This window comes from Chanodichthys erythropterus, chromosome 8, assembly GCF_024489055.1.
Source record: "Chanodichthys erythropterus isolate Z2021 chromosome 8, ASM2448905v1, whole genome shotgun sequence".
NCBI lineage: Eukaryota > Metazoa > Chordata > Actinopteri > Cypriniformes > Xenocyprididae > Chanodichthys > Chanodichthys erythropterus.
The window spans coordinates 16,483,793-16,506,681 of record NC_090228.1 but is presented as its reverse complement, the minus strand read 5'-3'; the positions used below and the strand labels follow the sequence as shown (position 1 = coordinate 16,506,681).

General features: G+C 37.1%; 1 protein-coding gene across 2 annotated transcripts in view; it reads left to right on the top strand.

Annotated features, from left to right (window-relative positions):
- The window catches only part of cacna2d1a (calcium channel, voltage-dependent, alpha 2/delta subunit 1a), a 95,369-nt gene that overhangs the window by 65,390 nt on the left and 7,090 nt on the right, over positions 1–22,889 (top strand). Inside the window, exons 20-38 of one of the 2 annotated variants that reach the window (XR_010895715.1) lie at positions 1,056–1,127; positions 1,391–1,452; positions 3,939–4,015; positions 4,542–4,565; positions 6,902–6,962; positions 7,075–7,175; positions 9,734–9,815; positions 10,305–10,370; positions 10,462–10,568; positions 10,653–10,724; positions 11,044–11,111; positions 11,602–11,640; positions 12,084–12,155; positions 13,712–13,864; positions 14,543–14,595; positions 18,353–18,404; positions 18,756–18,882; positions 19,334–19,443; positions 21,044–21,071. Coding sequence is in view for 1 of the 2 variants with exons in the window: in XM_067392062.1 (XP_067248163.1) it covers positions 1,056–1,127; positions 1,391–1,452; positions 3,939–4,015; positions 4,542–4,565; positions 6,902–6,962; positions 7,075–7,175; positions 9,734–9,815; positions 10,305–10,370; positions 10,462–10,568; positions 10,653–10,724; positions 11,044–11,111; positions 11,602–11,640; positions 12,084–12,155; positions 13,712–13,864; positions 14,543–14,595; positions 18,353–18,408; positions 18,756–18,882; positions 19,334–19,443; positions 21,044–21,126 (1,485 nt within the window). In the remaining variant the exon portion in view is untranslated. Of the gene's footprint in view, positions 1–1,055; positions 1,128–1,390; positions 1,453–3,938; positions 4,016–4,541; positions 4,566–6,901; positions 6,963–7,074; positions 7,176–9,733; positions 9,816–10,304; positions 10,371–10,461; positions 10,569–10,652; positions 10,725–11,043; positions 11,112–11,601; positions 11,641–12,083; positions 12,156–13,711; positions 13,865–14,542; positions 14,596–18,352; positions 18,409–18,755; positions 18,883–19,333; positions 19,444–21,043; positions 21,127–22,889 lie in introns of those variants that run through there. The other variant, XM_067392062.1, reaches the window with a different exon arrangement.

The following is a 22,889-nucleotide window of genomic DNA, read 5'->3' as shown; positions in this document are numbered from 1 at the left end:
ACATGTATGACGTTCATTCTTCTGCGCAACAGAACAGATTAGATTTTTTATCTGTACAATGAAGGTCAATGGACCCAGTTGAACTTGACCCTTCGCCAGGAGTTTGATTGACAGGCAGTCTTACCAATCATATCACCGAATCTGCCATTTTGTCCGACAAAGCAGTCAGGGAAGTTAGTAGATTAACGTAGGTGGACTTGAATTTGAATATGGTGTGTACTGATGTCTTTCCACAACATCATTATCCTTATGATGTTCATTCATGTTTATTTGATGCTATAAATGAACTAGTAGGAAGAGATTATCAGTTCATTATCGCTACAGCGATCTGTCATGACACATTAAAGAGCCACAAAATGTTTTTTATTGTTTAATTTTCTTTAAAAATGACAAAATTTGAAATTTGAGACTTTTTCATATCAAAAGTAACCTGCTCTGTCTTGTCTGACGACGCGTTGTCAGTGTCCTCTTTGCTCCGCGATGTATTTTTCACTGCGTGAGAACATGATGTGTGGCGAAAGAGTCTTTGCGAACGATTGGATTGCATGAACAAAACATCAACAACAACAACCAAACAAACTCTGAACTTTTTTTTTCCTCAGAATCTATTCTTGACATGAGTAATTAACAGAATTTTCAGTCCCTTTAAGCTCAAAAAATCTGATATCAGCGTTCAGATTCAAAGCTGGTGTGATTTTGATTTTGTAACATCCCTTGTGCTCTGTTGTACAGCTGTTGAAGTCATAACAAAGTGATTATCGAAGCATCAACAAACAGTGAAGTTAATTCTCAGTCCTGTGTGATTTCATAACATGTTGGATTTAAAAAAATATAATTTTCTCACTTCACAGCCCAAATGACTGATTTTCTCACTTGAGAGTTACTAACGGAACATTAGATTACAATAGTAAATGAAAGCAATGTCCCGTTTTAGTTGAAAGTAATACTCTGTGTCGGCTTTTGAAGATCCAGTGACGTATTTACAGCAATCGGCGACACACCTGTCTGTCTGTCTGACTTTCTGTCTGTCTGTCTGACTTTCTGTCTGTCTGTAGATCAGAAGAAGCATGATAGATGGTCAGAAGGGTCAAAAGAGATTCCACACATTTATGAAGTCACAAGATAAGGTAATTGTGCATGCTTTAAACAAGCAGTGCTTCTCAGCTGGTTTTACTTTAGAACCCAGATTTTTAAAAGGAAACAACAACAAATTTTTTTTAAATATTTAAAATGGCCTTAAAATCAAACATTAAAATGTATTAATTGTCTTTTTATTAGTTTCTAAGTATCTCAGGTAATAATTCACATCACAAAACACATTGTGGTTGATAAAAATGGAGATGAATAGTTCACTGAACCATTAACTGTGGTTGTTTTATTCTCATTGCAGCGTTACATAGACAGAGGCTTCAGAACCTACAATTGGGCTCCAGTCAGCAAGACAGACTACAGGTCTGACAATCTATTTTAATCTTTGTTACATGTTGAGTTGTGTTTGTTTTAGTGATGTGTCGTTCTTGAACAATTTGTTCATTTTGAACGAATCTTTAATGTGACTCGGGAAGAACGAGTCGTCTCGGGGGGTGATTGGTTCAGTCGCGCATGTGCAATATTCTACAGGTTTGGTACTGCTAGTAGTAGTTCACCTGATGATTCAGTTGATTAGTTAATTTCATGAGTCTTTCAGGTTTTGAGTCGTTCCTTAATCACGTGACAGACCCATACACTAAACCAATGCATTCTGAGCCAGAAAGAGAATTGATTAGTTCTTTTTATGAGTCTTTCTGGCTTTTGAGTCCTTCCTTAATCACGTGACAGACCCACACGCTATGCTGTGACCCAAGCACATTATATTTATTAGTAAATAATAAACATAAACTAACATTAATATGAACTAACATTAATCATTCAAATTCAAAATGTTATTTGCTTTTAATTTATGTCATTATGTCCTTTTTGAGCAATCTTCTTATACATATATTAGACCAATATGTCAAGCCTGCCTAGGAAAAGCAATTATTATAACAGCAAACTCAAAATTGGAGTAAAAATGAACAAACTAGGCTATAAATACTTTGTATTGTAGGCTTGGATTATTATATTATTATATAGCCTAGTGTTTATTTACAGATAGACAGTCAAAAAGATAAATTAAGCAATATTTTATTTATAACAGAGCTTTATTTATTTATAATAACACACCACAGATCCTCAAGAAACAGTAACAAAAACAGTGACAGAAATGTCAGAAATAGCGTATGGGTCTGTCACGTGTTTAAGGAACGACTCAAAAACCTGAAAGACTCATGAAATGAACTAATCAATTCTCTTACCGGCTCAGAATGCATTGGTTTAGCATGGGACTGCCTGTCACGTCATTAAGACGATGACTTAATGACTTAAAACCGAAGACTTGTCAGACAAGAGGTGAGGTGATCTTAATCAGCTTGTCATAAACTGAAGACCCAGGTAATGAATTAATAATTTCTGAATCTTATAGCATTGTAGTTTTGTATTGTTTGTAGTGGGATCAACGTTTGCATAAGTAGTAGATGTGTTGGGGAAATAACACGTAACATTTTAATTACATTTTGCTAAAATGAATGAAATGACTCGAAAAAAGATTTGTTCGTTTTGTTGAACGAGACTCAAAAGTCTGAGTCGGTAAAATGATCCGAACTTCCCATCACTAGTTTGTTTCTTTGGGGTAAAAGTGAACATATGAATGTTTCTTATAATTGCCACTAGAGGGCACTGTTCAAAGTCACAATGAACTGTATTCAACAGACATTATACTCCCATAAGGACACAGATGAGAGAGAAAATAGAGTAATTTATGCATAGAATGAGGGTGAAATCTCGTACATTTGAATTTGAATCTATAAATTGCAACCTGCCTGGGCTAAAAGCTACAAAACACCAATTTTGATTTTTACAGGATGTTAAAGGATTAGTTCACTTCAAAATTAAAATTTCCTGATAATTTACTCACCCCCCATGTCATCCAAGATGTTTATGTCTTTCTTTCTTCAGTCGAAAAGAAATTAAGGTTTTTGTGGAAAACATTCCAGGATTTTTGTCCATATAGTGGACTTTACTGGGGTACAACAGGTTGAAGGTCCATATTGGAGTTTCAATGCAGTTTCAAAGGGCTCTACATGATCCCAGACAAGGAATAAGGGTCTTATCTAGCAAAACGATTGGTCATTTTCTAAAAAAATGAATAAAAAATGTATATACTTCTAACCACAAATGCTTATCTTGCACTGCTCTGCAATGCGGCACTATCATTGTAAAGATCTAGCGTGACATAGGCAGAAGTACCAAGCAAGTGTTTACAAAGAGAACATGCAAAGACTAAGTCAAACGACCTTTGCAAAAAAAGGTAAAACAATGATGTCAGACAATTTTGAAGTTTGAAGGAAAGGAAGAAAAAAAAGTTGTTCGCCCTATTGCAGTACTTTCGCCTACGTCACAAGTGAACTTTCCAACATGATTACGTAATGCGTGCCGCATTGCAGAGCTAGTGCAAGACGAGCATTTGTGGTTAAAAAGAATGTACATTTTTATTATTTATTTTTATTTATTTTTTTAGAAAATGGCCAATTGTTTCTCTAGATAAGACCCTTATTTCTCGTCTGGGATCATGTAGAGCCATTTGAAGCTGCATTGAAACCGCAGTTTGGACCTTCCACCCGTTGTACCCTGTTGAAGTCCACTATATGGAGAAAAATCCTGGAATGTTTTCCTCAAAAACCTTAATTTATTTTCGACTGAAGAAATATAGGCATAAACATCTTGGATGACATGGGAGTGAGTAAATTATCAGGAAATTTTATTTCTGAAGTGAACTAATCCTTTAATTTCTCACTTCAAACGATGTCAGGAAGACTACTGCTTGTTAATTATCATTTATTTCTTGTGTCTTCTTTCTGTAGTCTTGCTTTAGTTCTACCCGATTACAGTGTGAGCTACATCAAGGCCACTATAGGAGATACCATCACTCAGGCCAAATGTAAGTACGCACCGGAGCATCACTCACCTTTATCAAACTCAGTGGAATCTCTCGGGCAAGCCATAGCGTGAGCTCCTGGTTTTTATCCAAAGAGCCCCCCACAGCTCAACACTGTGCCCTCCGTCCATTTCACATCTCTTTTTTGACATCTCTCCCTCACCTCCTCTGGAGATGTAACAGCATGGTTCCTCAGTTGTGGTCTGTTTTCGAGAGCATTCGCCAGACGGGACGACGACCCCCTTAACGGCAAAAGCGTCTCACCCTGTGCATATTACACCCCGTTTTTCTTCCAGATGCACCTCTGTGTGCGTGTTTACCCTCTCGTCCTCTCTCATGTGGCTTTTGGGAGAGGAAAGCCAATCTCAAATGCCCCTCCATTCAGGAGAGCCCTCACAGTTCCTGTACAATATTCTTATTCAAAGCTTCTGGTGTTGAATAAAATATTGTGAAATCCCTCATGTTCCTTCCTTTATTTTGCCTTGTTTTTCTCTCCATCTCTCCTCCTCCTTTCCCTGTCTGTCTATAGCTTGGAGACCCTCAGAAAATTCCGGCAAGTATTTTCCTTCTGTATTTCATTCTCACAGTGTCCACTGATACTCTCTAGAGATCGGCTGGTATTGTTTATTGTGAATATATCCAGGTTGAGATGGAATCGTCTTTCAGATTTTCTGATTTGTTCATTGTAAATAAAGACTTTAAACCAAATTTGACCCATTTTATTGATAGTATGCACTCTTTCAACTCATTCGGGCTATTATTTATTCAAAAATTACATGACAAAAAGGCAGTTCACACACATACAATGACTACACATCATCTTTGATTGATGAATTTGTTTTAAATTTTACATTAAAATTCTTTTTTAAAGTAAAAAAAATATCAGGGTGATCCAACTGTCCTGATATTATAATGAAAAAAAAAAAAAAAATACAGGCATATTAAATTAAACAATTTGGCATATATATATATATATATATATATATATATATATATATATATATATATATATATATATATATATATATATATATATATTTAAATAAAACTAGATTTTTAGATTTTCTTTCTTATCGGTCTATCTCTAATACTAACACCTGCTCTACACTTACAGTATCTAAATCACAGTCACCATAGAAAATAATGCATGAACACACATACTCTCACACTTCTGTGTCTGCTTTGCATGTGTAAATGTTTCCCAGCTTAGTAAAGCAGTTTAGATGTGTTCTCTCTTTGCAACTTCACTGTGTTTGTCAATGGTATGAGTGTCATAAAGTGTGACTATTACATTTCCTTACTGGGCTTGAGATTTTGTGAATGTGTGTGTATGTGTGAGAGCATCAGGAGATGTTTAGTTGATATTTTCCTGGAGGTTTGGTAGGTGAAACCGCAGAGGACATGAGTGTGACTCTTTGTGCTCTGAACCGGTACTTTTATCTCCGCCCCACCGCTCTCTGAATCATCTGGATGCTTTCAAAGCCTCGTTAAGGGGCGGTTTAACAAAATACAGGCCTTGCTCTTTAGAAAGCATCTCTTCCGTGTGTGTGTTGGGTCCACGTGCTCATGTCCAGGTGCGGATGTGGTATGTGTGTGTCCTTTTTTAACTTTAACAGGACAGTGAAACTTCAAGGCTTCTAACGTTACTGTTCTGCAATAACAGTCTGTACTAATCACTCATGTGCCACCAGATCTCAGCTTTTCCCTGTGACAGCACATACACCAAGCTATATTTTACACCCCTCAATCCATATTTTACCACTTTTTTGTCCTTTTATACATGATACCATCACAGAGGTTGAATAAGAAAAGTTTAATGCCAATCAATTGCAAATATAGTGGCCTCAAAAATTATTTGGACAGTTTAGCCACACAAAATATCAAATCAAATGACGTTTATTTTAAAGAAAGTCACTGTTAATGTGACTTATAATTATTTTCTGCATGACATTTTGCCCCCCTCCATCTGTCATTTCTCTTGGCTCATGTGAATGCATAATTCATTAATGTTTCTTGTCTTTTAATTTACAATGAGCAGAAAACCTTAGATCAGAATGCAATATTTTTATTCAAGGCTTGTTCTGTGAATAAAATATTGGTGACCGTTGACCCCTGTGGTTTTACCCTGTTTCTCTGCCTCTCTTTCCCTCCTCTCCTCGGTAAATCGCTCCCTCCTTTCCCTCTTTGCGGCATTTGACCCTTCAGAAGAAACTGGCAAGTACTGTTTTTCTCTCCCTTTTGTCTTTTCCTTCATGTTTGAACCCTCTGAATATAACGTCTGACCTCTCCCATGTTTGAGAGTCCATCATCTGGTTTCAGGAAAAACAAACATACTCACAAACATAGCACAAAGGAGACATTAATGTAAAAAAAAAAAAAATAATAATAATAAATAAATATATATATATATATATATATATATATATATATATATATATATATATATATATATATATATATATATATATATATATATTTATTAGTGCAATTTTTTTTATTTGCTTTGATTTAACACAATCTTAAAACTTTCACAATTTCCATTTATTTCCTTCTATTTAAGTTGATTATTTTCTGCTTATTTTAATTAAAATGTAATGGGCTAGCTTTTTCTCTCTGGACCACCCGTACGTGAGGTCGTGTGCCTGAACAGCAGGGTGTCACAGCAGATAACTAGACAGAAGCTCAGAGACATATTTTTACAAGCTGTTGTGCAGTGGCCTGCTGTCTGTAGAGTTGTGTTTCACTGTCAGGTCATTTTAAATGTACCTGTAAGTTCTGGGGTCTGTTTTTATTCTGAATATATCTGTGTTATATTATTTTACCACGCTGTAATGACAGAGCTTATTGAAATGATCTTTGATCTTACAGATTTCTGATATTTTCTTTCAGTTTCTGAAAGCCTGCAGGTGGACAAATTTGAAGAGTATGGATATACTTTAATAGCACCCAGGTCAGTTTCTTAAAGGGATAGTTCACCCAAAAAAGTCTGTGACTGTTTATTTACCTTCATGTTGTTCTGAACTCCATATGATTCTGAGAAATGATCTTCTTCCATGTTTTAGAGATTACTGCACAGACCTGAAAGCTCAGAGTGACAACATCACACAATTTCTCATCGACTTCAATCAATACATTGACACGAAGACCCCCAACAACCCGCAGTGTGAGTAATGAGTATCTTCTAGAGCATTCTGGGCTGCAACAGTACCATAGCTTGAAGGTCAGGGATTCATACCGCCAGCGTTGGAGGTAACGCATTACAAGTGATGCAAGTTTCAGTAATCAGATTACTTTTTTCAAGTAACTAGTAAAGTAACACATTACTTTTTAATTTACAACAGAATATCCGAGTTACTTTTTCAAATAAGTAACGCAAGTTACTTTGTTTTTCAAATGTAAATAATGCATTACTTTCCATAAAAAGTAATTAAATAACACAATGAGTTACTTTTTTAGGGAGTAACGCAATATTGTAATGCATTACTTTTAAATGTAACTTTCCACAATACTGCAATACTTTAATCAACCAACTTTACTTAAAAGTACTAGTTACTATTAGCTAATAAATGTACAGTCAAACCAAAATTTATTCAGACACCTTGAATATTTCATTAATTAATACAGTTTACTCACTAAAGTTTAAAAAATGGTAATAAAATGTCACAAGATCTCAGAGTTAAACTGTGTCAGAAAAAAAAAATCTTAATTATGTCAGATAACACTTAAGCAAAACATGGTCAGGTCAAAGTGTCTGAATAATTTTTGGTTCCAAATTTTTAATAATTTTACTGATAGTCCACTGTATGAAGAATTTTTAGGTATAATATGTCACAGTTTACTTTATTTTGCTTTCCTTACTTACATAAATGAACTATAGTTTCCTGCACCCACTATAGTAAAAACATATAAAAAATATCTGAATAATTTTTGGTTTGACTGTATATATTTTATAACTAATTTTGTTTAATTTCATGAGTTTAAACTCGCTGCACTTTAAAATGGTATTTTAAAAATTATATATAAATATATTATATTACTAAACAATAACAATACACATTTAAGGCTGTTTTTGTAATTTGTAGATACAATTTTTAACATAGTATTATAAATATTATTACTTGATATTTCAATTACAGTTTTTAATAAACTCAAATATTATACATTTTTTTTGTTTATTTTAGATAGTTTATAGCAGCATATTATATTATTACTAATTATTGCAGTGTCACATTTTCTTTAATATTTTTTATTATTACATTGGTTAACACTCATCTTTGTTGTACATGTTACTGACTATAGTAAAGATTATGCATAATGCAATTATTACGACTAACCATAAACTCATTTTTAAAATTGCTTTATATATATATATATACACTAAATAGTGCAAAAATCAAGTAATAGACATATTTTGATGTTAGATAAAAGTTCTTGAAAACTTTTATTTACAGTCAAACTACTTTTGCTGTGTTTAAAAGCATGGCAGCGCCTCCTACATCAAAAGCTGTTCTCATACACCTTTTCTTGATTAAATTAGGGGTTTTGTGTGTTTCAGTTTCAATCTAATTATATTTATTGTTCTCTTGTTGACTGTGTTAATGCTAAGTAAACCTCCTCCCTTTGCCCCCACACACAGACACCTCCCTCCCCTCACCTTCCTCTCCACAGGTCGCTTTGATCTCATCAGGATCAGTTGGTGCTGCGGTAATCACTTGGTTTGGTGCACATGTGTTGAATGTGTAGGTTTGGCTGTAATACTTCATACCTACAAGCCCACCCCCCAAATCTGCACCAATTACCCCGTGTGAAAGAGGAAAAGCAGGACATGTCACAGAAAAAAAGAGAGAGAGGATGTGTGCTGGTATATTGGTAGGGTCAAGGAACTTAACTTAACTGAACAAATCCAACAGAGCAAGAATTCACTCACTATCACCAACAGACAATGATTTTGACTTTTTTTCGGTCAAAGAATGAAACTTCCTCATGAGCACAGACAATAAAATTTTGTAACCGGCAAAATAACAATAGCAATAGCAATGTAAATGCTCATTTATGTGGCTATTTGTCACAGAGTCCTGGTATTTTAAGTCCACGATTTCCTAGCTGTCAAACACAGGCGGATCAGTTGAATTGTGTTCTTGCGCTGCTCTCAATCAGGTCCTAATGAAAAGCATGCTGCGTGCAGAGGGGGGCGGAATAAAGTTGTACACCAGCTGCTCTTTCTGAAGTGTGTGTGTTTTGTCGTAAAGGCTTTGTGGTAATGAACTGCAGTGCGATGTTATAAAACACTCTAACGTTCTGAACATGCCCACACCAAAAAAACTAAAAACCTTTGAACACTTACTGACGTTTCATACCGCCGAAGAATACAGTCGTGTTTCACGTCTCGGAAAATTAATCTGCGTGTTACTTTCCCGCCTCGTTTTTGCGTCGCTGTCTCGCTCTCTTTTTATGAAGTTCTACTTCTTTATGGCTTTGGCATCGGTTGCCTCAAAGGTCAGAATGTGGAGCCTGTTCTTACTCATGACCAACAGGTGTTTATGCATTTATCAAGTCAAAGGTGAAGCTTAGAATGACGTAAAGCTTTGTTTTGTGCCTATTGATCCTCTGTTAGATTTTGCTCCTGTAGTGGGAGTCATTTTGATACTCGTGTGGTAAAGGGATGGTAAAGGGATGGCGAGATGTTAACTGAGGCCTTTTTATTTGTGCATGGTTCATCAGGTAAAATGGACCTAATAAACAGACTGCTGCTGGACGCTGGCATCACTGCTGAACTGGCCAAACACTGGAGCGAACAGGGACTGTGAGTTGCAATGGTTTGCATTATACATTCAAAAAAACAAGGCCACATTAATTTAAGCTTAATTTTGGATAGAGCACTTGAAAATAAAATTTCTGTCATCATTTATTCTCCTCATGTTGTTCCAAACCTGTATGACCTTTTTTTTTTTTTTTTTTTAAAAAAAAGGTTTTAAACTATGTTCACACTGCTCTTTCCCATACAATGAAAGCATATAGTGAGCTGTCAAGTTTCAAAATGGACAAAAGAGCATAAAAAAATGGTCTTTTATGATGCTGTTTTCCTTTTAGGAGTTTGGGCACTGTATGTTTTTATTAAATGGAAAAGAGCAGCATGAACATTCTGCTAAACATCTAATTTTGTGTTCCACAAAAGAGAAGCTTAAATGCTGGCAGAAATTTTCAGAGAACTTCATATATTCATTTAAACACTGATTGCCATGAGTACGCTTCTTTCAGTCTAATTTAGCCTATTTATTTTTGTGATTGTCAGGAATGACAGAATCAAGGCTAAGTTTGTGGTGACAGATGGCGGTGTCACTAGAGTCTATCCTGCGAGGTACTGTTATATTTTTAAGTTTTAGGAATACCAGGCAGGCCCATAAGACTAAAATTGTCTGTGTGTGTGTGTGTGTGTGTGTGTTTTGCAGTGCTGGTCCAGAATGGACCAAAGAGGCAGAAATGTACGATTCCAGTTTCTACAAGAGAAGTCTGGACAATGATGTTTATATATTTACATCAGAGCCATACATGAATTGTAAGTTTGTGTTTGGGATCATTACACAGGCATATCTCACTTTTCCTATGGATTAATTTACATTTTCTGTTCTCTCTTTATCAGACACTCAAGATTCAGTTTTAGTGAGCAGAGCGATGGACCTGAGAATTGATGAATTCATGCTGAAACCAGCAGGTGAGAGTCTGATTTTTTTCAGTTTTTTTAATAATGCGTACAAATTTCCTGTATTTTCTGGTTATATTCTAACAAAGAGACTGAGAAATAATTATATGTGGTCATTATTCCATTGCTAAAACGACATCTTATACACAGTACTGTATATTTTTGTATATGTGTGTGTGATATGTGTAATATACTAATAATAGACCACTAGTAATACTCAGTGTTTGGATGAACCTCTATGGTTTGAGCTTTGATGTTGGTTTGATGTTTATTTAAGAATGTAAACTGATGCAAAATTAAAAACTAAACTCATTTTTGTTATATGTGTCAGTTGTCGGTGTAAAACTGGATATACAGAACTGGATGGAAAGCTTCATGAACGCTACAATTACGTCCAATGTGAGTGCAGAGTTAACTATCTGTATTTCTATTAATCGTAGTGCACGTTAGAAGGATGGTTGAAAAATTGTCCGTTTGATTTTTCCTTATAGTATCATAGGTGTTTGGTATTAATAGTGTTTGACATTTGTAAAAATTAGGGATGAACTGGTATTAAAGTTCTGTCTGATACCAATAAGATGATAAATGGCAGATATATTTTGCTATTTGTCTAAATAAATTAAAAATAAATATTTAAACTAAAATCAACCATCTAAATGCTACAGGTGAACTTAGGCATCACAACATTGTAATGTACAGTATGTAAAAATGATATTCATCTTGAGATTTTAATTTACATTTAACAGTGTTATTATGTGTTATTAAATTAATCTAAATGTAAAAATGAGCATGCACAATTAATATCCAGTATGAGCCAGTATGTCCAATGTCTACTAATAAATAAAAAAAGAACTCTATTATCTATCTATTTTTAACTCTTCCTGCACAGTGTGATGGTGAAATATGTGGGTGCAGGAGAAATGATAAGGTAAGATCATATTTTAATGTGTTGGATCTGAAGAGATGATATTATCTGTATTATATACAATACCGTTTGGCATTGGTAAGATAAAAAAAAAATAAAAATGTATTCCTGCAATGGCAAAGCTGAATTTTCAGCATCATTACTCCAGTCTTCAGTGTCACATGATTCTTCATAAATCATTCTAATATACTGATTTGCTGCTCAAGAAACATTTCTTATTATTATCAATGTTGAAAACAGTTGTGCAGCTTAATATTTTTGTGGAAACGTTTTTCAGGATTCTTTTGATGAATTTTTTGTAATATCATAAATGTCTTTTTTGATCAATTGAATTCATTGCTGCTGAATAAAAGTATTATTCTCTAAGAAAAAATTCTTACTGACTCCAAAATTTTGAACAATAGTGTATTTTACTCTAAAACTATGTTTATCTTTTTCTCTCAAAGTATCTGGACTGTGTTCTTCTGGACGATGGAGGCTTCCTTGTCATGGCCAATCAGGACTCCCACGTATATAAGGTGGGCCTCTCTCTTACCCAATCAGAACCTCTCCATTTTGCTTCCATTCCACATTCCCCTTCTCTGACCCCTGGAGAGCACCCACCCAACCCCACCTGCACCCCGCTGGCAACAGCAGTAGAGTAAATGTTTAAAGTTAGGCTCAGCAAAGGAAACCAATCAGAGCGGAGTGTGTGCGGGATAAATCACTGCCGGAGTGTTTGGCAGCAGGACTGAAGCCAAGGGGACCGATTGTGCCCTAAATCCCGTCTCCTCCCCTCCATGTGGGCAGACTCTCCAGGGGTCGGCTAGGACCGCCGGGCAGACCGCACATTCATTACGGCTGTTATTGCACGGGGAGCAGCGGCCGTTCTGTACACTCTAGGATTTATATCACCTTTGGACTGACTTATAGTCTCGGACGAACACGCTCGTACATTTTTACATCTAATATGAAGCTGGAAGCTAAGCTGTGTGTGTTTGTAACAGTAACCAGAACAGGGGCGTGTTTTTTTTTTTTTTTATTCCTCTTATTCCTCACACACTCGTGGTCGGTATCACACCTCAGAGATTTTCTGGGCTCAGACAACTCTTTCTATGGTTTAAATTATGGTAATGCAGTAGGTTGTCCTAATAAGATTAGAAGAGATCCTATCGGCCACCCGAGCACGGTGGGCTCCACACTCTTTAAACACACAGCATGTAGTTCACAGTGTGAACTTACTCTACAGATAAGTACAGACAGACATCCTCATCCCCATAGTGACACATGCCTGCAATGAAACTATAGAACAGTGTTGTGAATTTTTGACTTTGCTTTCTTTAAATTTCTATTTTTAAAACAATCCACAGAATTATGCACATTTTTCCCAACAATCAGTGTGGAAAATATGAAAAAAAAAAATTATTTTATATAGTTTTTATTTGATATTATTCGATTTTACTGACAAATGATCAGTTTCAGAAAGCCACACTGTGTCCTGCAGAAAACTCTTCATGAGCAGATGTGTGTATTCAGAGCTTGATTCCTTTACGCTGTTTGTAGCTCATCTCAGGACATCTGCAGACCAAATGGCGAATAAACAAACATTTCACTGCGGGTTTAAATGATGTTAATTGAAAACAAAAATAGCCTTTGTATATACTTTATTATTCAGTGGTGAATCTTCACAGTGTGTGCCTGTTTCTTTTTAAAATGAAGGTTCATGAGGGGCATAAAATTGTCCCCAGAAGTAAGATAAATCTGACAAAACCTTCCTTTGGACAAGTCCGAGGATATATATTGAATTAGAAAAGCGATTTGGCGATTAATTTTGTGTATGTGCGGTCACATTTTTTACGTTGTTCAGCAAATTTCTTGGGTCAAAATCCAGTAATTTCGATCGGAATTCATGCGATTGGGAATTTTGCATGAGGGCAGAATTTTGCATTCGCCATGTTGTCCAACAGAAAGCTACTTGATTTGAAAGTGACTGTGTGAGCTTTGCAATGCTACACTCTTGGTAATAAACAATGGAACTTTTTGCTGCAAAAGTTATACGTGTATACGTGTATTTATGCATTTTCTGTGTTTTCAGATCGGAGAGTTTTTCGGTATGATTGACCCCGAACTAATGAGGAATCTGATGAACGTATCCCTGTTCTCAGTCAACAAAACCTATGACTACCAGGCCCTTTGTGATCCCACCAAAGAAACTAAAGGTGCCGCTGGTCTCAGATCAGTCTACGTGGTGAGTTTCATCTTCTTTGAATTCATTTCAGTTCCTTATGACAGTCAGTTTGTAAACCCAAACAAAAATGGGTTCACAGTAATTCACCCACAATGAAAATCTATCCAGTAGTGGTTTGCGTGTGTCTTAAAACTGTTTTGGCCAAGTTATCACTTGTAAATAAGGATTTGCTTATGTAGCCCATTTTCCACTGAATATACAGTTTAGTCATGCAGTTAGTGAACTTCATGTTATTGTTCCATATCACACTGATAAGTTAGCCTCACGATACTCTCTCTGATCTGTGTGACTTGAAGGATTACGACCTTGTCTTACATGGTGACTAAATCTCTCAAAACACGCACAGTCAACCATGAATCATCACAAAGAGACACTTCCTCTCTCATGCTAATCAGAGCAGCGTGTGCAGCAGCTAATCGTCCCCTGAGCTCATTCGTTTAGCCTTGTTTGTGGATTTATGCTTGCATCTGCTGAGCTTTCGTCTAATATCTCCCGTATTATTTGGCACCATGTCCTTTTTGTCTGGCAGGGTCGTAGTAAGGGCCTCTGCCAATAAAATCAGGATGTTTTGGTGCTTCTCAGCTCCGGATATGCAACTTAAGTTCGAGAAGAATGTCTGAGAGTTTTAAGGTGCCAGCATCCCAGATTGTTGTGTAACATGTTTTTTGTGCCTTTTAGCCTACCATAGCTGACATCCTGAACATTGGTTGGTGGGCTTCCGCAGCAGCCTGGTGAGTGAAGTGTTTTTGAAATTATGCCCTATTGTCACATGAACTGTCAGTTTGTTCTGTCACATGTTCTTTTGTTTTGAGTTTCCTGCCACAATCCATTACCATGGACACTCATTGAACCACGCCCCCTAGTTATCTTGTTAAGCTTGTTTGTACCTGTGTATATATATATAGTCCCTGTTTGTCTTCAGGTCTTTGTCGGGTCTTGTTTGTATTTGGATGTGTTGGTGTATACTCTGTTCTGGATTCTGTGTTTCTCCCTGTGGATTATCAAGTAAAGGCTTATTATACGTTAATCTTCCTCGTCGTGTGTTTGATACACCAGCATCTGTAACAGAAGACCCGACCAAAACAGTTGCGGCGTTAGTATGTCATCAGTGTTTTGTTTTTTCCGTGTCAGAGGTTTTTTTTTTGTTTCACCTTTGTGTTTCCTTCACGATGTACACACCCGCATTTCTGTTGCTCTGCCTTGAGCAGAAGGACTGCTCCCTCGAGGCACATTTGAAGAATTTTTTGTTCCTAGCACCATATACACATTTCCCGGACAGCAGCCTTTGCAACTTCTTGTATGCTGGTCTCAACACCACGACCAGAGCGCTGCTGTCCGGGGAGGGGCCTCGAGGGAGCTTCATGGATTATGTTGAGTGGGTGCTGATGTCCTGTGATTCGCCACTCATAGTTAACATCGACGACACCAGTCCACCCGCTACCCAGTGCCCAGCCAACAACACCCCGACTGTGAGGATTGACAGCCCGAACCCACCGCAGGCAACGAGAGCCACTCCGCCGCGATATACAAGCCAGCGCACAGCGACCGAGCTGAACATCACCATGGAGCCTGAGCAACGCGTGCCTGACCAGGTGTGTGAGCCGGCTGCCACTACCATCATTGAGGGAGTCTTGGTGGAGTTTGACGGGATGGAAGCGAGCCCTGCCCACCCCCCACCACTGAGAGTGAGAGTTCGGCCATGGCACTGGAGAGAATTTTTTTTTTTTTATGATGGAGAGGTTTTTTATCCCCTTTGTTATCCCCTGTGTCAGTCTGCCATGTTTCAAACTGCGTTTTTCCGTCCAGCCCTGAACTGTCCATCTCCCCATTGGTCCTTTCTAACCCTGTTTCCTCTGTGTTCCTTCCCAACCTCCCTCATCCACTACCTCTCCAGCACACCTTGGACTCTGTTTTTTTGTTTTGGACCTTCCTCTGCTCCACAGTTTTTGCCTCAGTCCCCAGCTTTTCCTGTCAACCCATCATCAATGCCTCCCATCAGTCCCTCAGCGCCTCCTCTCAGTGGTGAGGCTACACCTCGGACCCTCTGGGAGTCATCTCGTCACGGCTGTTAGAAGCCCTTGGCTCTGCCCTCTGCCTCTGCATGCTCTAGTCCTCCTCGATCTGACGTCCCAACTCCTGCGCCTACGCTCCTTCCTCCCTCAATGCCGGCAGAGACCGTCGGATTTTCAGCCTCGCAGGAATCCCTCAGTACATCGACTCCACCTGGGTCGGGCATCGCTACACCTACGCCACAGACTTACGGGCCAGTAGCTACACTCCGGCACTCCGGCTCTCCACCCCTTCGTCTTCAGCCAGCTCATCCCTCCATCAGGCTCCACCTCCACCCTCAGTCACTCCTGCTCGACTTCAGCCCTCTGGATCTCTACCATCACGCGCCTTTCCGGGAGGGGGCGATATGTCACATGAACTGTCAGTTTGTTCTGTCACATGTTCTTTTGTTTGAGTTTCCCGCCACAATCTGTTACCATGGACGCTCATTGAACCACGCCCCCTAGATATCTTTTTAAGCTTGTTTGTACCTGTGTATATATATATAGTCCCTGTTTGTCTTCAGTTCTTTGTTGGGTCTCGTTTGTATTTGGATGTGTTGGTGTATACTCTGTTCTGGATTCTGTGTTTCTCCCTGTGGATTATCAAGTAAACTTATTATACGTTACTCTTCCTCGTTAGGTGTTCCAGATGCTGGTGTAAACACACATTTAACTTTCTTAGTTCATACAAAAATAAAATTCTGTCATTTACCATCCCTCGTGTTTCGAACCTTTCTTCTGTCATATTTTGTCTCAATAGGGGTTGAATGTTGTTTTGGACCCCATTGACATTTGTGACCCGTCACGGAAACCAGGGACACATGTCGGCAGCACAACTATTGAGCAAACTGAGAAAGAAGCGTTTTTTTTTTCTTTTCAAAACTGGTGATTTTCGTTTTTTTGCAGAATCTGTTAGTTGAGATCATGAAGCATCTCCGTGTTTGAGATAGCAGTATTGGTTTATTTAAAAGCGTACATTTTGAGGTTGAAATCGGCTTGTTTTTCAGAGATTCTATCTCGCAGTAGGGGCGTGTCATGTCTGTGTGTATTTCCATACTGGAATCGGATACGCCGGCTTTTGTTTCTTTAGTTATTGCCGCCGCCCTCCAAGGGAAGCATGGCTACTTATTTATGCAGCACTCTGGCTGGCTCTAGCTGATATCAGAATTTAATGAAGATGGACGCCGCAAAGAATATCGAAGACGAGCTGAACCGTGGCCGTTACACCGAAAATGTTTTGAAGTACAACATACGGCTGGAATCTTTAACTGCGGAAAAAGAGTGACAGGGCATGCAAATTATTGGACATTTAGAGGCAAACAGACGCATAGTGCAAACTTCGGAGATGGTTACATCCACAAAGAAGACCCCGACAAAGAGAAAGTGTGCCCGAACAAATTATTTAATTGGAGGCAACAATATCTTTTCTGTTTCTTATGGTTTCTTAAGTTTGTCGTTTTGTGTTCATTCTAAGAACACGTAGGCTAAACGTTATCTCATGTGTCTTTTGTTATTAGCTAGCTCAGGACTGTCGTTTTAATTGTAATCGTTAGCATCGTATCACTTTCCAAAAAAAAACATTACTATAATGGGCTTTTAGATGGTAATGTTAGCATGTTAATTTGAATAACGCTTCAACTGCTTGAATTGACTGGTGTGAATGACTTAGCTCATGTAAACCTTACTATTCTTGAATTGAATGTGACGCTAATAATTTTAGCCAGTTACTACTTAATATTCTTAACAAGCATTTTCTAATGTAATAATAAATGTATCAGATTAAATTCCTACGCAAGTAAAAGTATAAAGTCTCCGTAGCCATAAAATGTGTGTTATAAGCCAAAAGTAAAAGTATTGAAGTATTGTTTAATGTATAGGATTTTTTTAATCCTTTGACTCAAACCAGGTCTAACCACTAACTGTGGTCTAAACCAGGACTATACGGTTATCACAGAATCCTGTTCAAAAAGATCTAATGTCAAAAAAGATAAATTACTGACATTTACAATGCACATTATCCTTTATTATTAATAGTATGCGGTCCGATTTTCCCGTTGCGTCTGTCGTTGCTATGAAACCATGCAGCTTTACAGGGGGTATGGCTTATCTAAATGAGATGTAAATGAGCCCTATTGTCACTACCATCAGGTGAGAACAGGCGAGAACTGCAAAATCTTCAGGTCATTTTCTGCCCTTTGAGCTTTTTTGAGTGCCTACCTTCAAATGGCCACAACTTCTCCAAATATTATCAGATTTCCATGTGTTACACATCGTTGGAAAGCTTGGAGACTACACTTTCAGAATCGGTGAATAGTTCAAAATGCCCCAGAACCGACTTGTGTCCCTACTTTCCGTGACTGGTCACATATATTATATAGACAAAAGCAGTTGAAACATTTCTTAGTAGAATCATTTTTTTTCCCTTTTATTTCTCCAGGTCAATACTGCAGCAGTTGTTTGTCAGCATCACATTTCCTAATTTCCTTGAGGCAGGTAAGAGCCTGACATTAGTAATTAATTGCTGTGAAACAATGGGTTAAGCCTTTTGCAATTATCGCCGGTGCCAAAACTACAACGCTAATGAGTGCTAAAGCAGATTTAATGTGCGAAACGTGACCACACATTCATTAGACTGTTTCAGAATGTAAAAGGACAATAAATGTAATGGGAGCATGGTGTAAATTTCAACTGCATTCTGTGTGCTTTGGGAAATTTACATTTTTCTTTTTCTTTTTTTTTTATTTGCTCATTGCCTGGGTGTTATTTAGGCACTGAATCAACATTAACACTGAAGTATTGTAGCTCATGGTAATTGAATTGCAATTGTGTTTTGTTTGCAGCTGACCAAGATGATGGCCAGTCTGAAATACACTCTAAAGAGAGTTGCATTAAAGAGCAGACACAGTATTTCTTTGAGAACAATGAGACAACTTTTAAGGGGACTGTTGAGTATATGAACTCTTCTAGGTAAGAAATGGTGACCATTTTGGTAATAACTTAATGGAGGGAAAATGAAATAAAAACATTTATTATTTTTAGGTTGTGTTGTCAATTTAATGTGTTGTTTTTGTGATAAATTATAACAAAAAAAAAATCCAAATTTTTTTCTCCATTTTTCATTCCTCCTGAAATGTATGACATTCTCCTACAAATACAGCAAATTAACTATATTTGGGAGCATTTTTCAAACAAATATTGATTGAAATTCATTTGATGAATTAAATGGAAAATCATGTAACACTAAATAAATTATTTATTTAGATGGCATATCATATAATGATAAATAAATGAAATAGAATATTTTATGTAATTAAATATATATTTTTAATTGTTGGCCCAATTCTTAATGATCAAGGTGATCTTTATCACAGGTAAATTGCAGCCATTAGTTTCTGTATATTTTTGTTTTTATTTTCAGGCAGTTCATTGCTGAAAAGCTTCCGAAGACAAATCTGGTGCTTATTGTTGCTGACGCAAAGAGTTTTGATGAAAACCTTAAAAATACATTGTCCCAGAAAGAAAAGCCTTGTATCCTTCATACACGTAAAAACAAATTTATTGTTTGGTTTTGAAACACATAATGATGATCAGTGTTGAGAAGGAAGTTCAGAACTAAATAGAAGTAGCTTTTCCAGTAACTCTTTGTGTCTGATTCATTTTAGGTAATCAGTTCATCCAAACAGCTGATTTCAGTGAACTGGAAAAACAGTTGACCAGTCATTACCCAACATGTTTATCTCATCAAATGCCCCATTTTACTTGGAAATACATCACATATAGAAGTAAAATGGGTTTTGAAGTTTTATCTGGACTTTAAATAATGGGATGCTTGTATTTTGTCGTCTCCGTCAGGCTACATTGTTATCTAAACCTTCAAGACTTGGAGTTACATCAGAAAAATCAACAGCTAGACCATCAACACCAGACCTGCATAAATCAGGATGGACTAGATGTTTTTTTTTCTTAAATCCATCTTTGTAAATTGGTGGCTTATTTGAATGAATTTGTATGATCTGCTTATGTCGCATGTTGGTTTTATGGGTTGGAGTTGGGGTGGACCTCCATGCTTTTCTTCTAAAAAGAAAAGCCATTTCCGTATTACAGTTTTTCTCAGTCGCTTTGGTACATTTCTCGAATCAAACTCACAATTTGCAAAACAGTAAGTGCATTTCTCAAAACAATTTGTACAAATAGCAAAACACCATGGATAACCTGCAAAAGCCACTCTCTTACTCAAAATCCTTAGTTCATCTCTCAAAAGTAAATATCTGTGTCAATAAACATGTCAGTGCCATCAGAATGACAAGTCCTTGTGTCATTGTGTACGGATAAGACAGTCAAATTGTTTAGTCATGTTCTCAATATAACCGTTTACTCTGGAGGGACGTTCTGATGGAAACTATGGCTAAAGTTTTGATGACAATTATTGTCAATTATAAGTTACATCTTAGTGTATGTGTGAGTGTAATTGCAAGAGAATGGAAAAGATTCAAATTTACTCTCTTACTGTTTGTACTGTATTTTATTGAGAGAACGTCATTGAGTCATTGAGTCATGTCGTTATTGAGTCATGTCATGTCGTCAAGATTCACCTGGGAGCAATTTACCAATTCAGGACAGATTTAGAAAAAAGTCTAATGGAAATATAGAAAGTATAGAAATATGCTTGACATATTATGATAACTTGTTCAACCATTTTGCATGTAAAGACTTATGCTATGAGCTTGTGCCTAAATGTTGTGGGGGGTGAGACTATTCAACAGAGACCCAATATAATACATTTTGATCAACATGACATAAGCAACTGATAATGTAGGAAACAACAGAGAATTGTACATAATCATTTGCATGGATGTACCAAAGCATTTGCAACTTGTTCAAAGAAATGAGAAACTGCTTTTTTGATGTGCACAAGTGACACAATGATGTGAGAATTGAACAGGTAGTTTTGAGAATTTCAATTCTGATCTGAGAAATGTACCAAAACGACTGAGAAAAACTGTAATCACATTGTACAAATTCATATGAAATGACCTCGACCAACTTTTTCTCAAGAGACCAGTTTAAGATTAGCTTAAGTCTCACTTTGAATATTAGCATGTTATTTTTCCTGAACTTGGGCTCACAGCTTCGGGTCCAGATCCCTGCAAGATAGCCCAGAACCCACGGTATCGGAAAGGTCCGACAGAGTGCTTTGATGACAACACAAAAGTAAGTCACCCAAACACCTTCTTCTGGCAAGATCCTACAACAGACTGTGACCAAACTAGCCATTAGCATGCATCATGGCCCTATTCTCGGTTTTACCTGCTCTCATTTCTGTCACTACCTGACATCTACCACACTGAGACTCTACTTGAGAATTTTTTAGATGTAGATCAACTCTGATATTAGTCTCTGTGTGATAGATCCTGGTTTAGGAGAGCTTGGCTTTGTTTGACATGTTGTAATCTCACATAAACGTACATTTCATGGCCTAAAGAATGTGGACTCCCTCTTTTAATTAACTGTTTTGGGTGTTTAAGATGGGTGGCTAACAGGTGCATAAAATCAAGAGTATAGTTATGTAATCACATCTAGTGTGGAAGATCTGTACAAAAAGCCAAGAAATGAACACTTTTTTTAGCTGAATCTAAATGTTCAGCAAGCACATATTAGTGAGGTGTGCAAGTGTCCACATACTTTTGACCAAGTAGTGCATCTTTATATAAACACACACTTACTTCCTGCTCTGGATTCTATCTTTGTACTTACAGTATTAACGCTTTTTGGTTCAAGCACTTCTTCGTGTGTTGCTTAAACTTGACGGACTGTCAAACATTTTTCTGCATGACTCTTCCTCTCTTTCTCTCTCTCCTGCTGTGTATTTGGCTGTATAATATATGTTAGGATGAGGCCATGTGTAGGAGAAATGCAGGCTCTCCTCTGCTCTCCTCTCTGCTCATGTTACTGCTGCCAGTGTTCATGTGCTGTCTCGGGTCAGTCCATCTATCTATCGATCTATCTCTCTTTCTCTCTCTTTCCTATATTATTTATTTATTCTCTGCCAACTGAGAAGTACATTCACAAAACAGTTCCGTCACTGTGTTATTCACAAATTTTCCACAATCTATTTCAAACACCAGTGGTTTGGCTCTGCGCCAGGAGTATCTTGAGTATTTTAGTAATTCATCTTCCTTTTCAAAACAAACACACCTTTTCTATGCAAATTTGATGCGTTACCTGAATCCGTTGCTAAAACAGGCAGTTTGACGAATAAACAAGGCTATCAGCCGGCACACTTCTGTCTTTTTATCTCTTTTTATTCTCTTGCCTCTCTCATTTTTTTCTTTCTTTCTGTCTAATTTAGATTAATATCTCTCTCATGCATTTAATTTTGCACGAGTCAAACTAATTAGCTTAGCTGCTGCTTCTTGCATCTTCTAAGACTGCTAATATAACTCTCATTCTTGACTAATTTACCAACTCTTATGAATAAATTATCAACAACATATTCAGCATATTTAACAGTTTGACTTATCAGAAAAATGTAAAATCTTTACATCAGTTGTGACTGTCACAGTTACCGTAATTACGAGATGACATCTTTTAATTAAAGGCACAATATGTACGATTTTTGGATTAAAATATCAAAAACCCACTAGAACAGTATTATATATTTTGTCGACTTGTGTACTTACATTATCCCAAATTTTTCCAAGAATGTTAAAATACTGAGGAATAAGAAATTTTAACCAGGACGGGAATGTGTCACCTATCAGTGACATCATACCAGCGTTACCCTCGGTTTCTGGTTTTATTTTGTAGAAACCATGGAAACACCAAAGACGCTTTAGCATATTATGTGTTTTATTAGGATGGGTGAGCAACTGTTTGGATGGATACATTCATCAGCAGAAAACTAATCATGTTATAAAGCTCAACACAGTAAATCTTATTGTTTAAATCTCGTTTTCTTGATTTACCACAAGTAC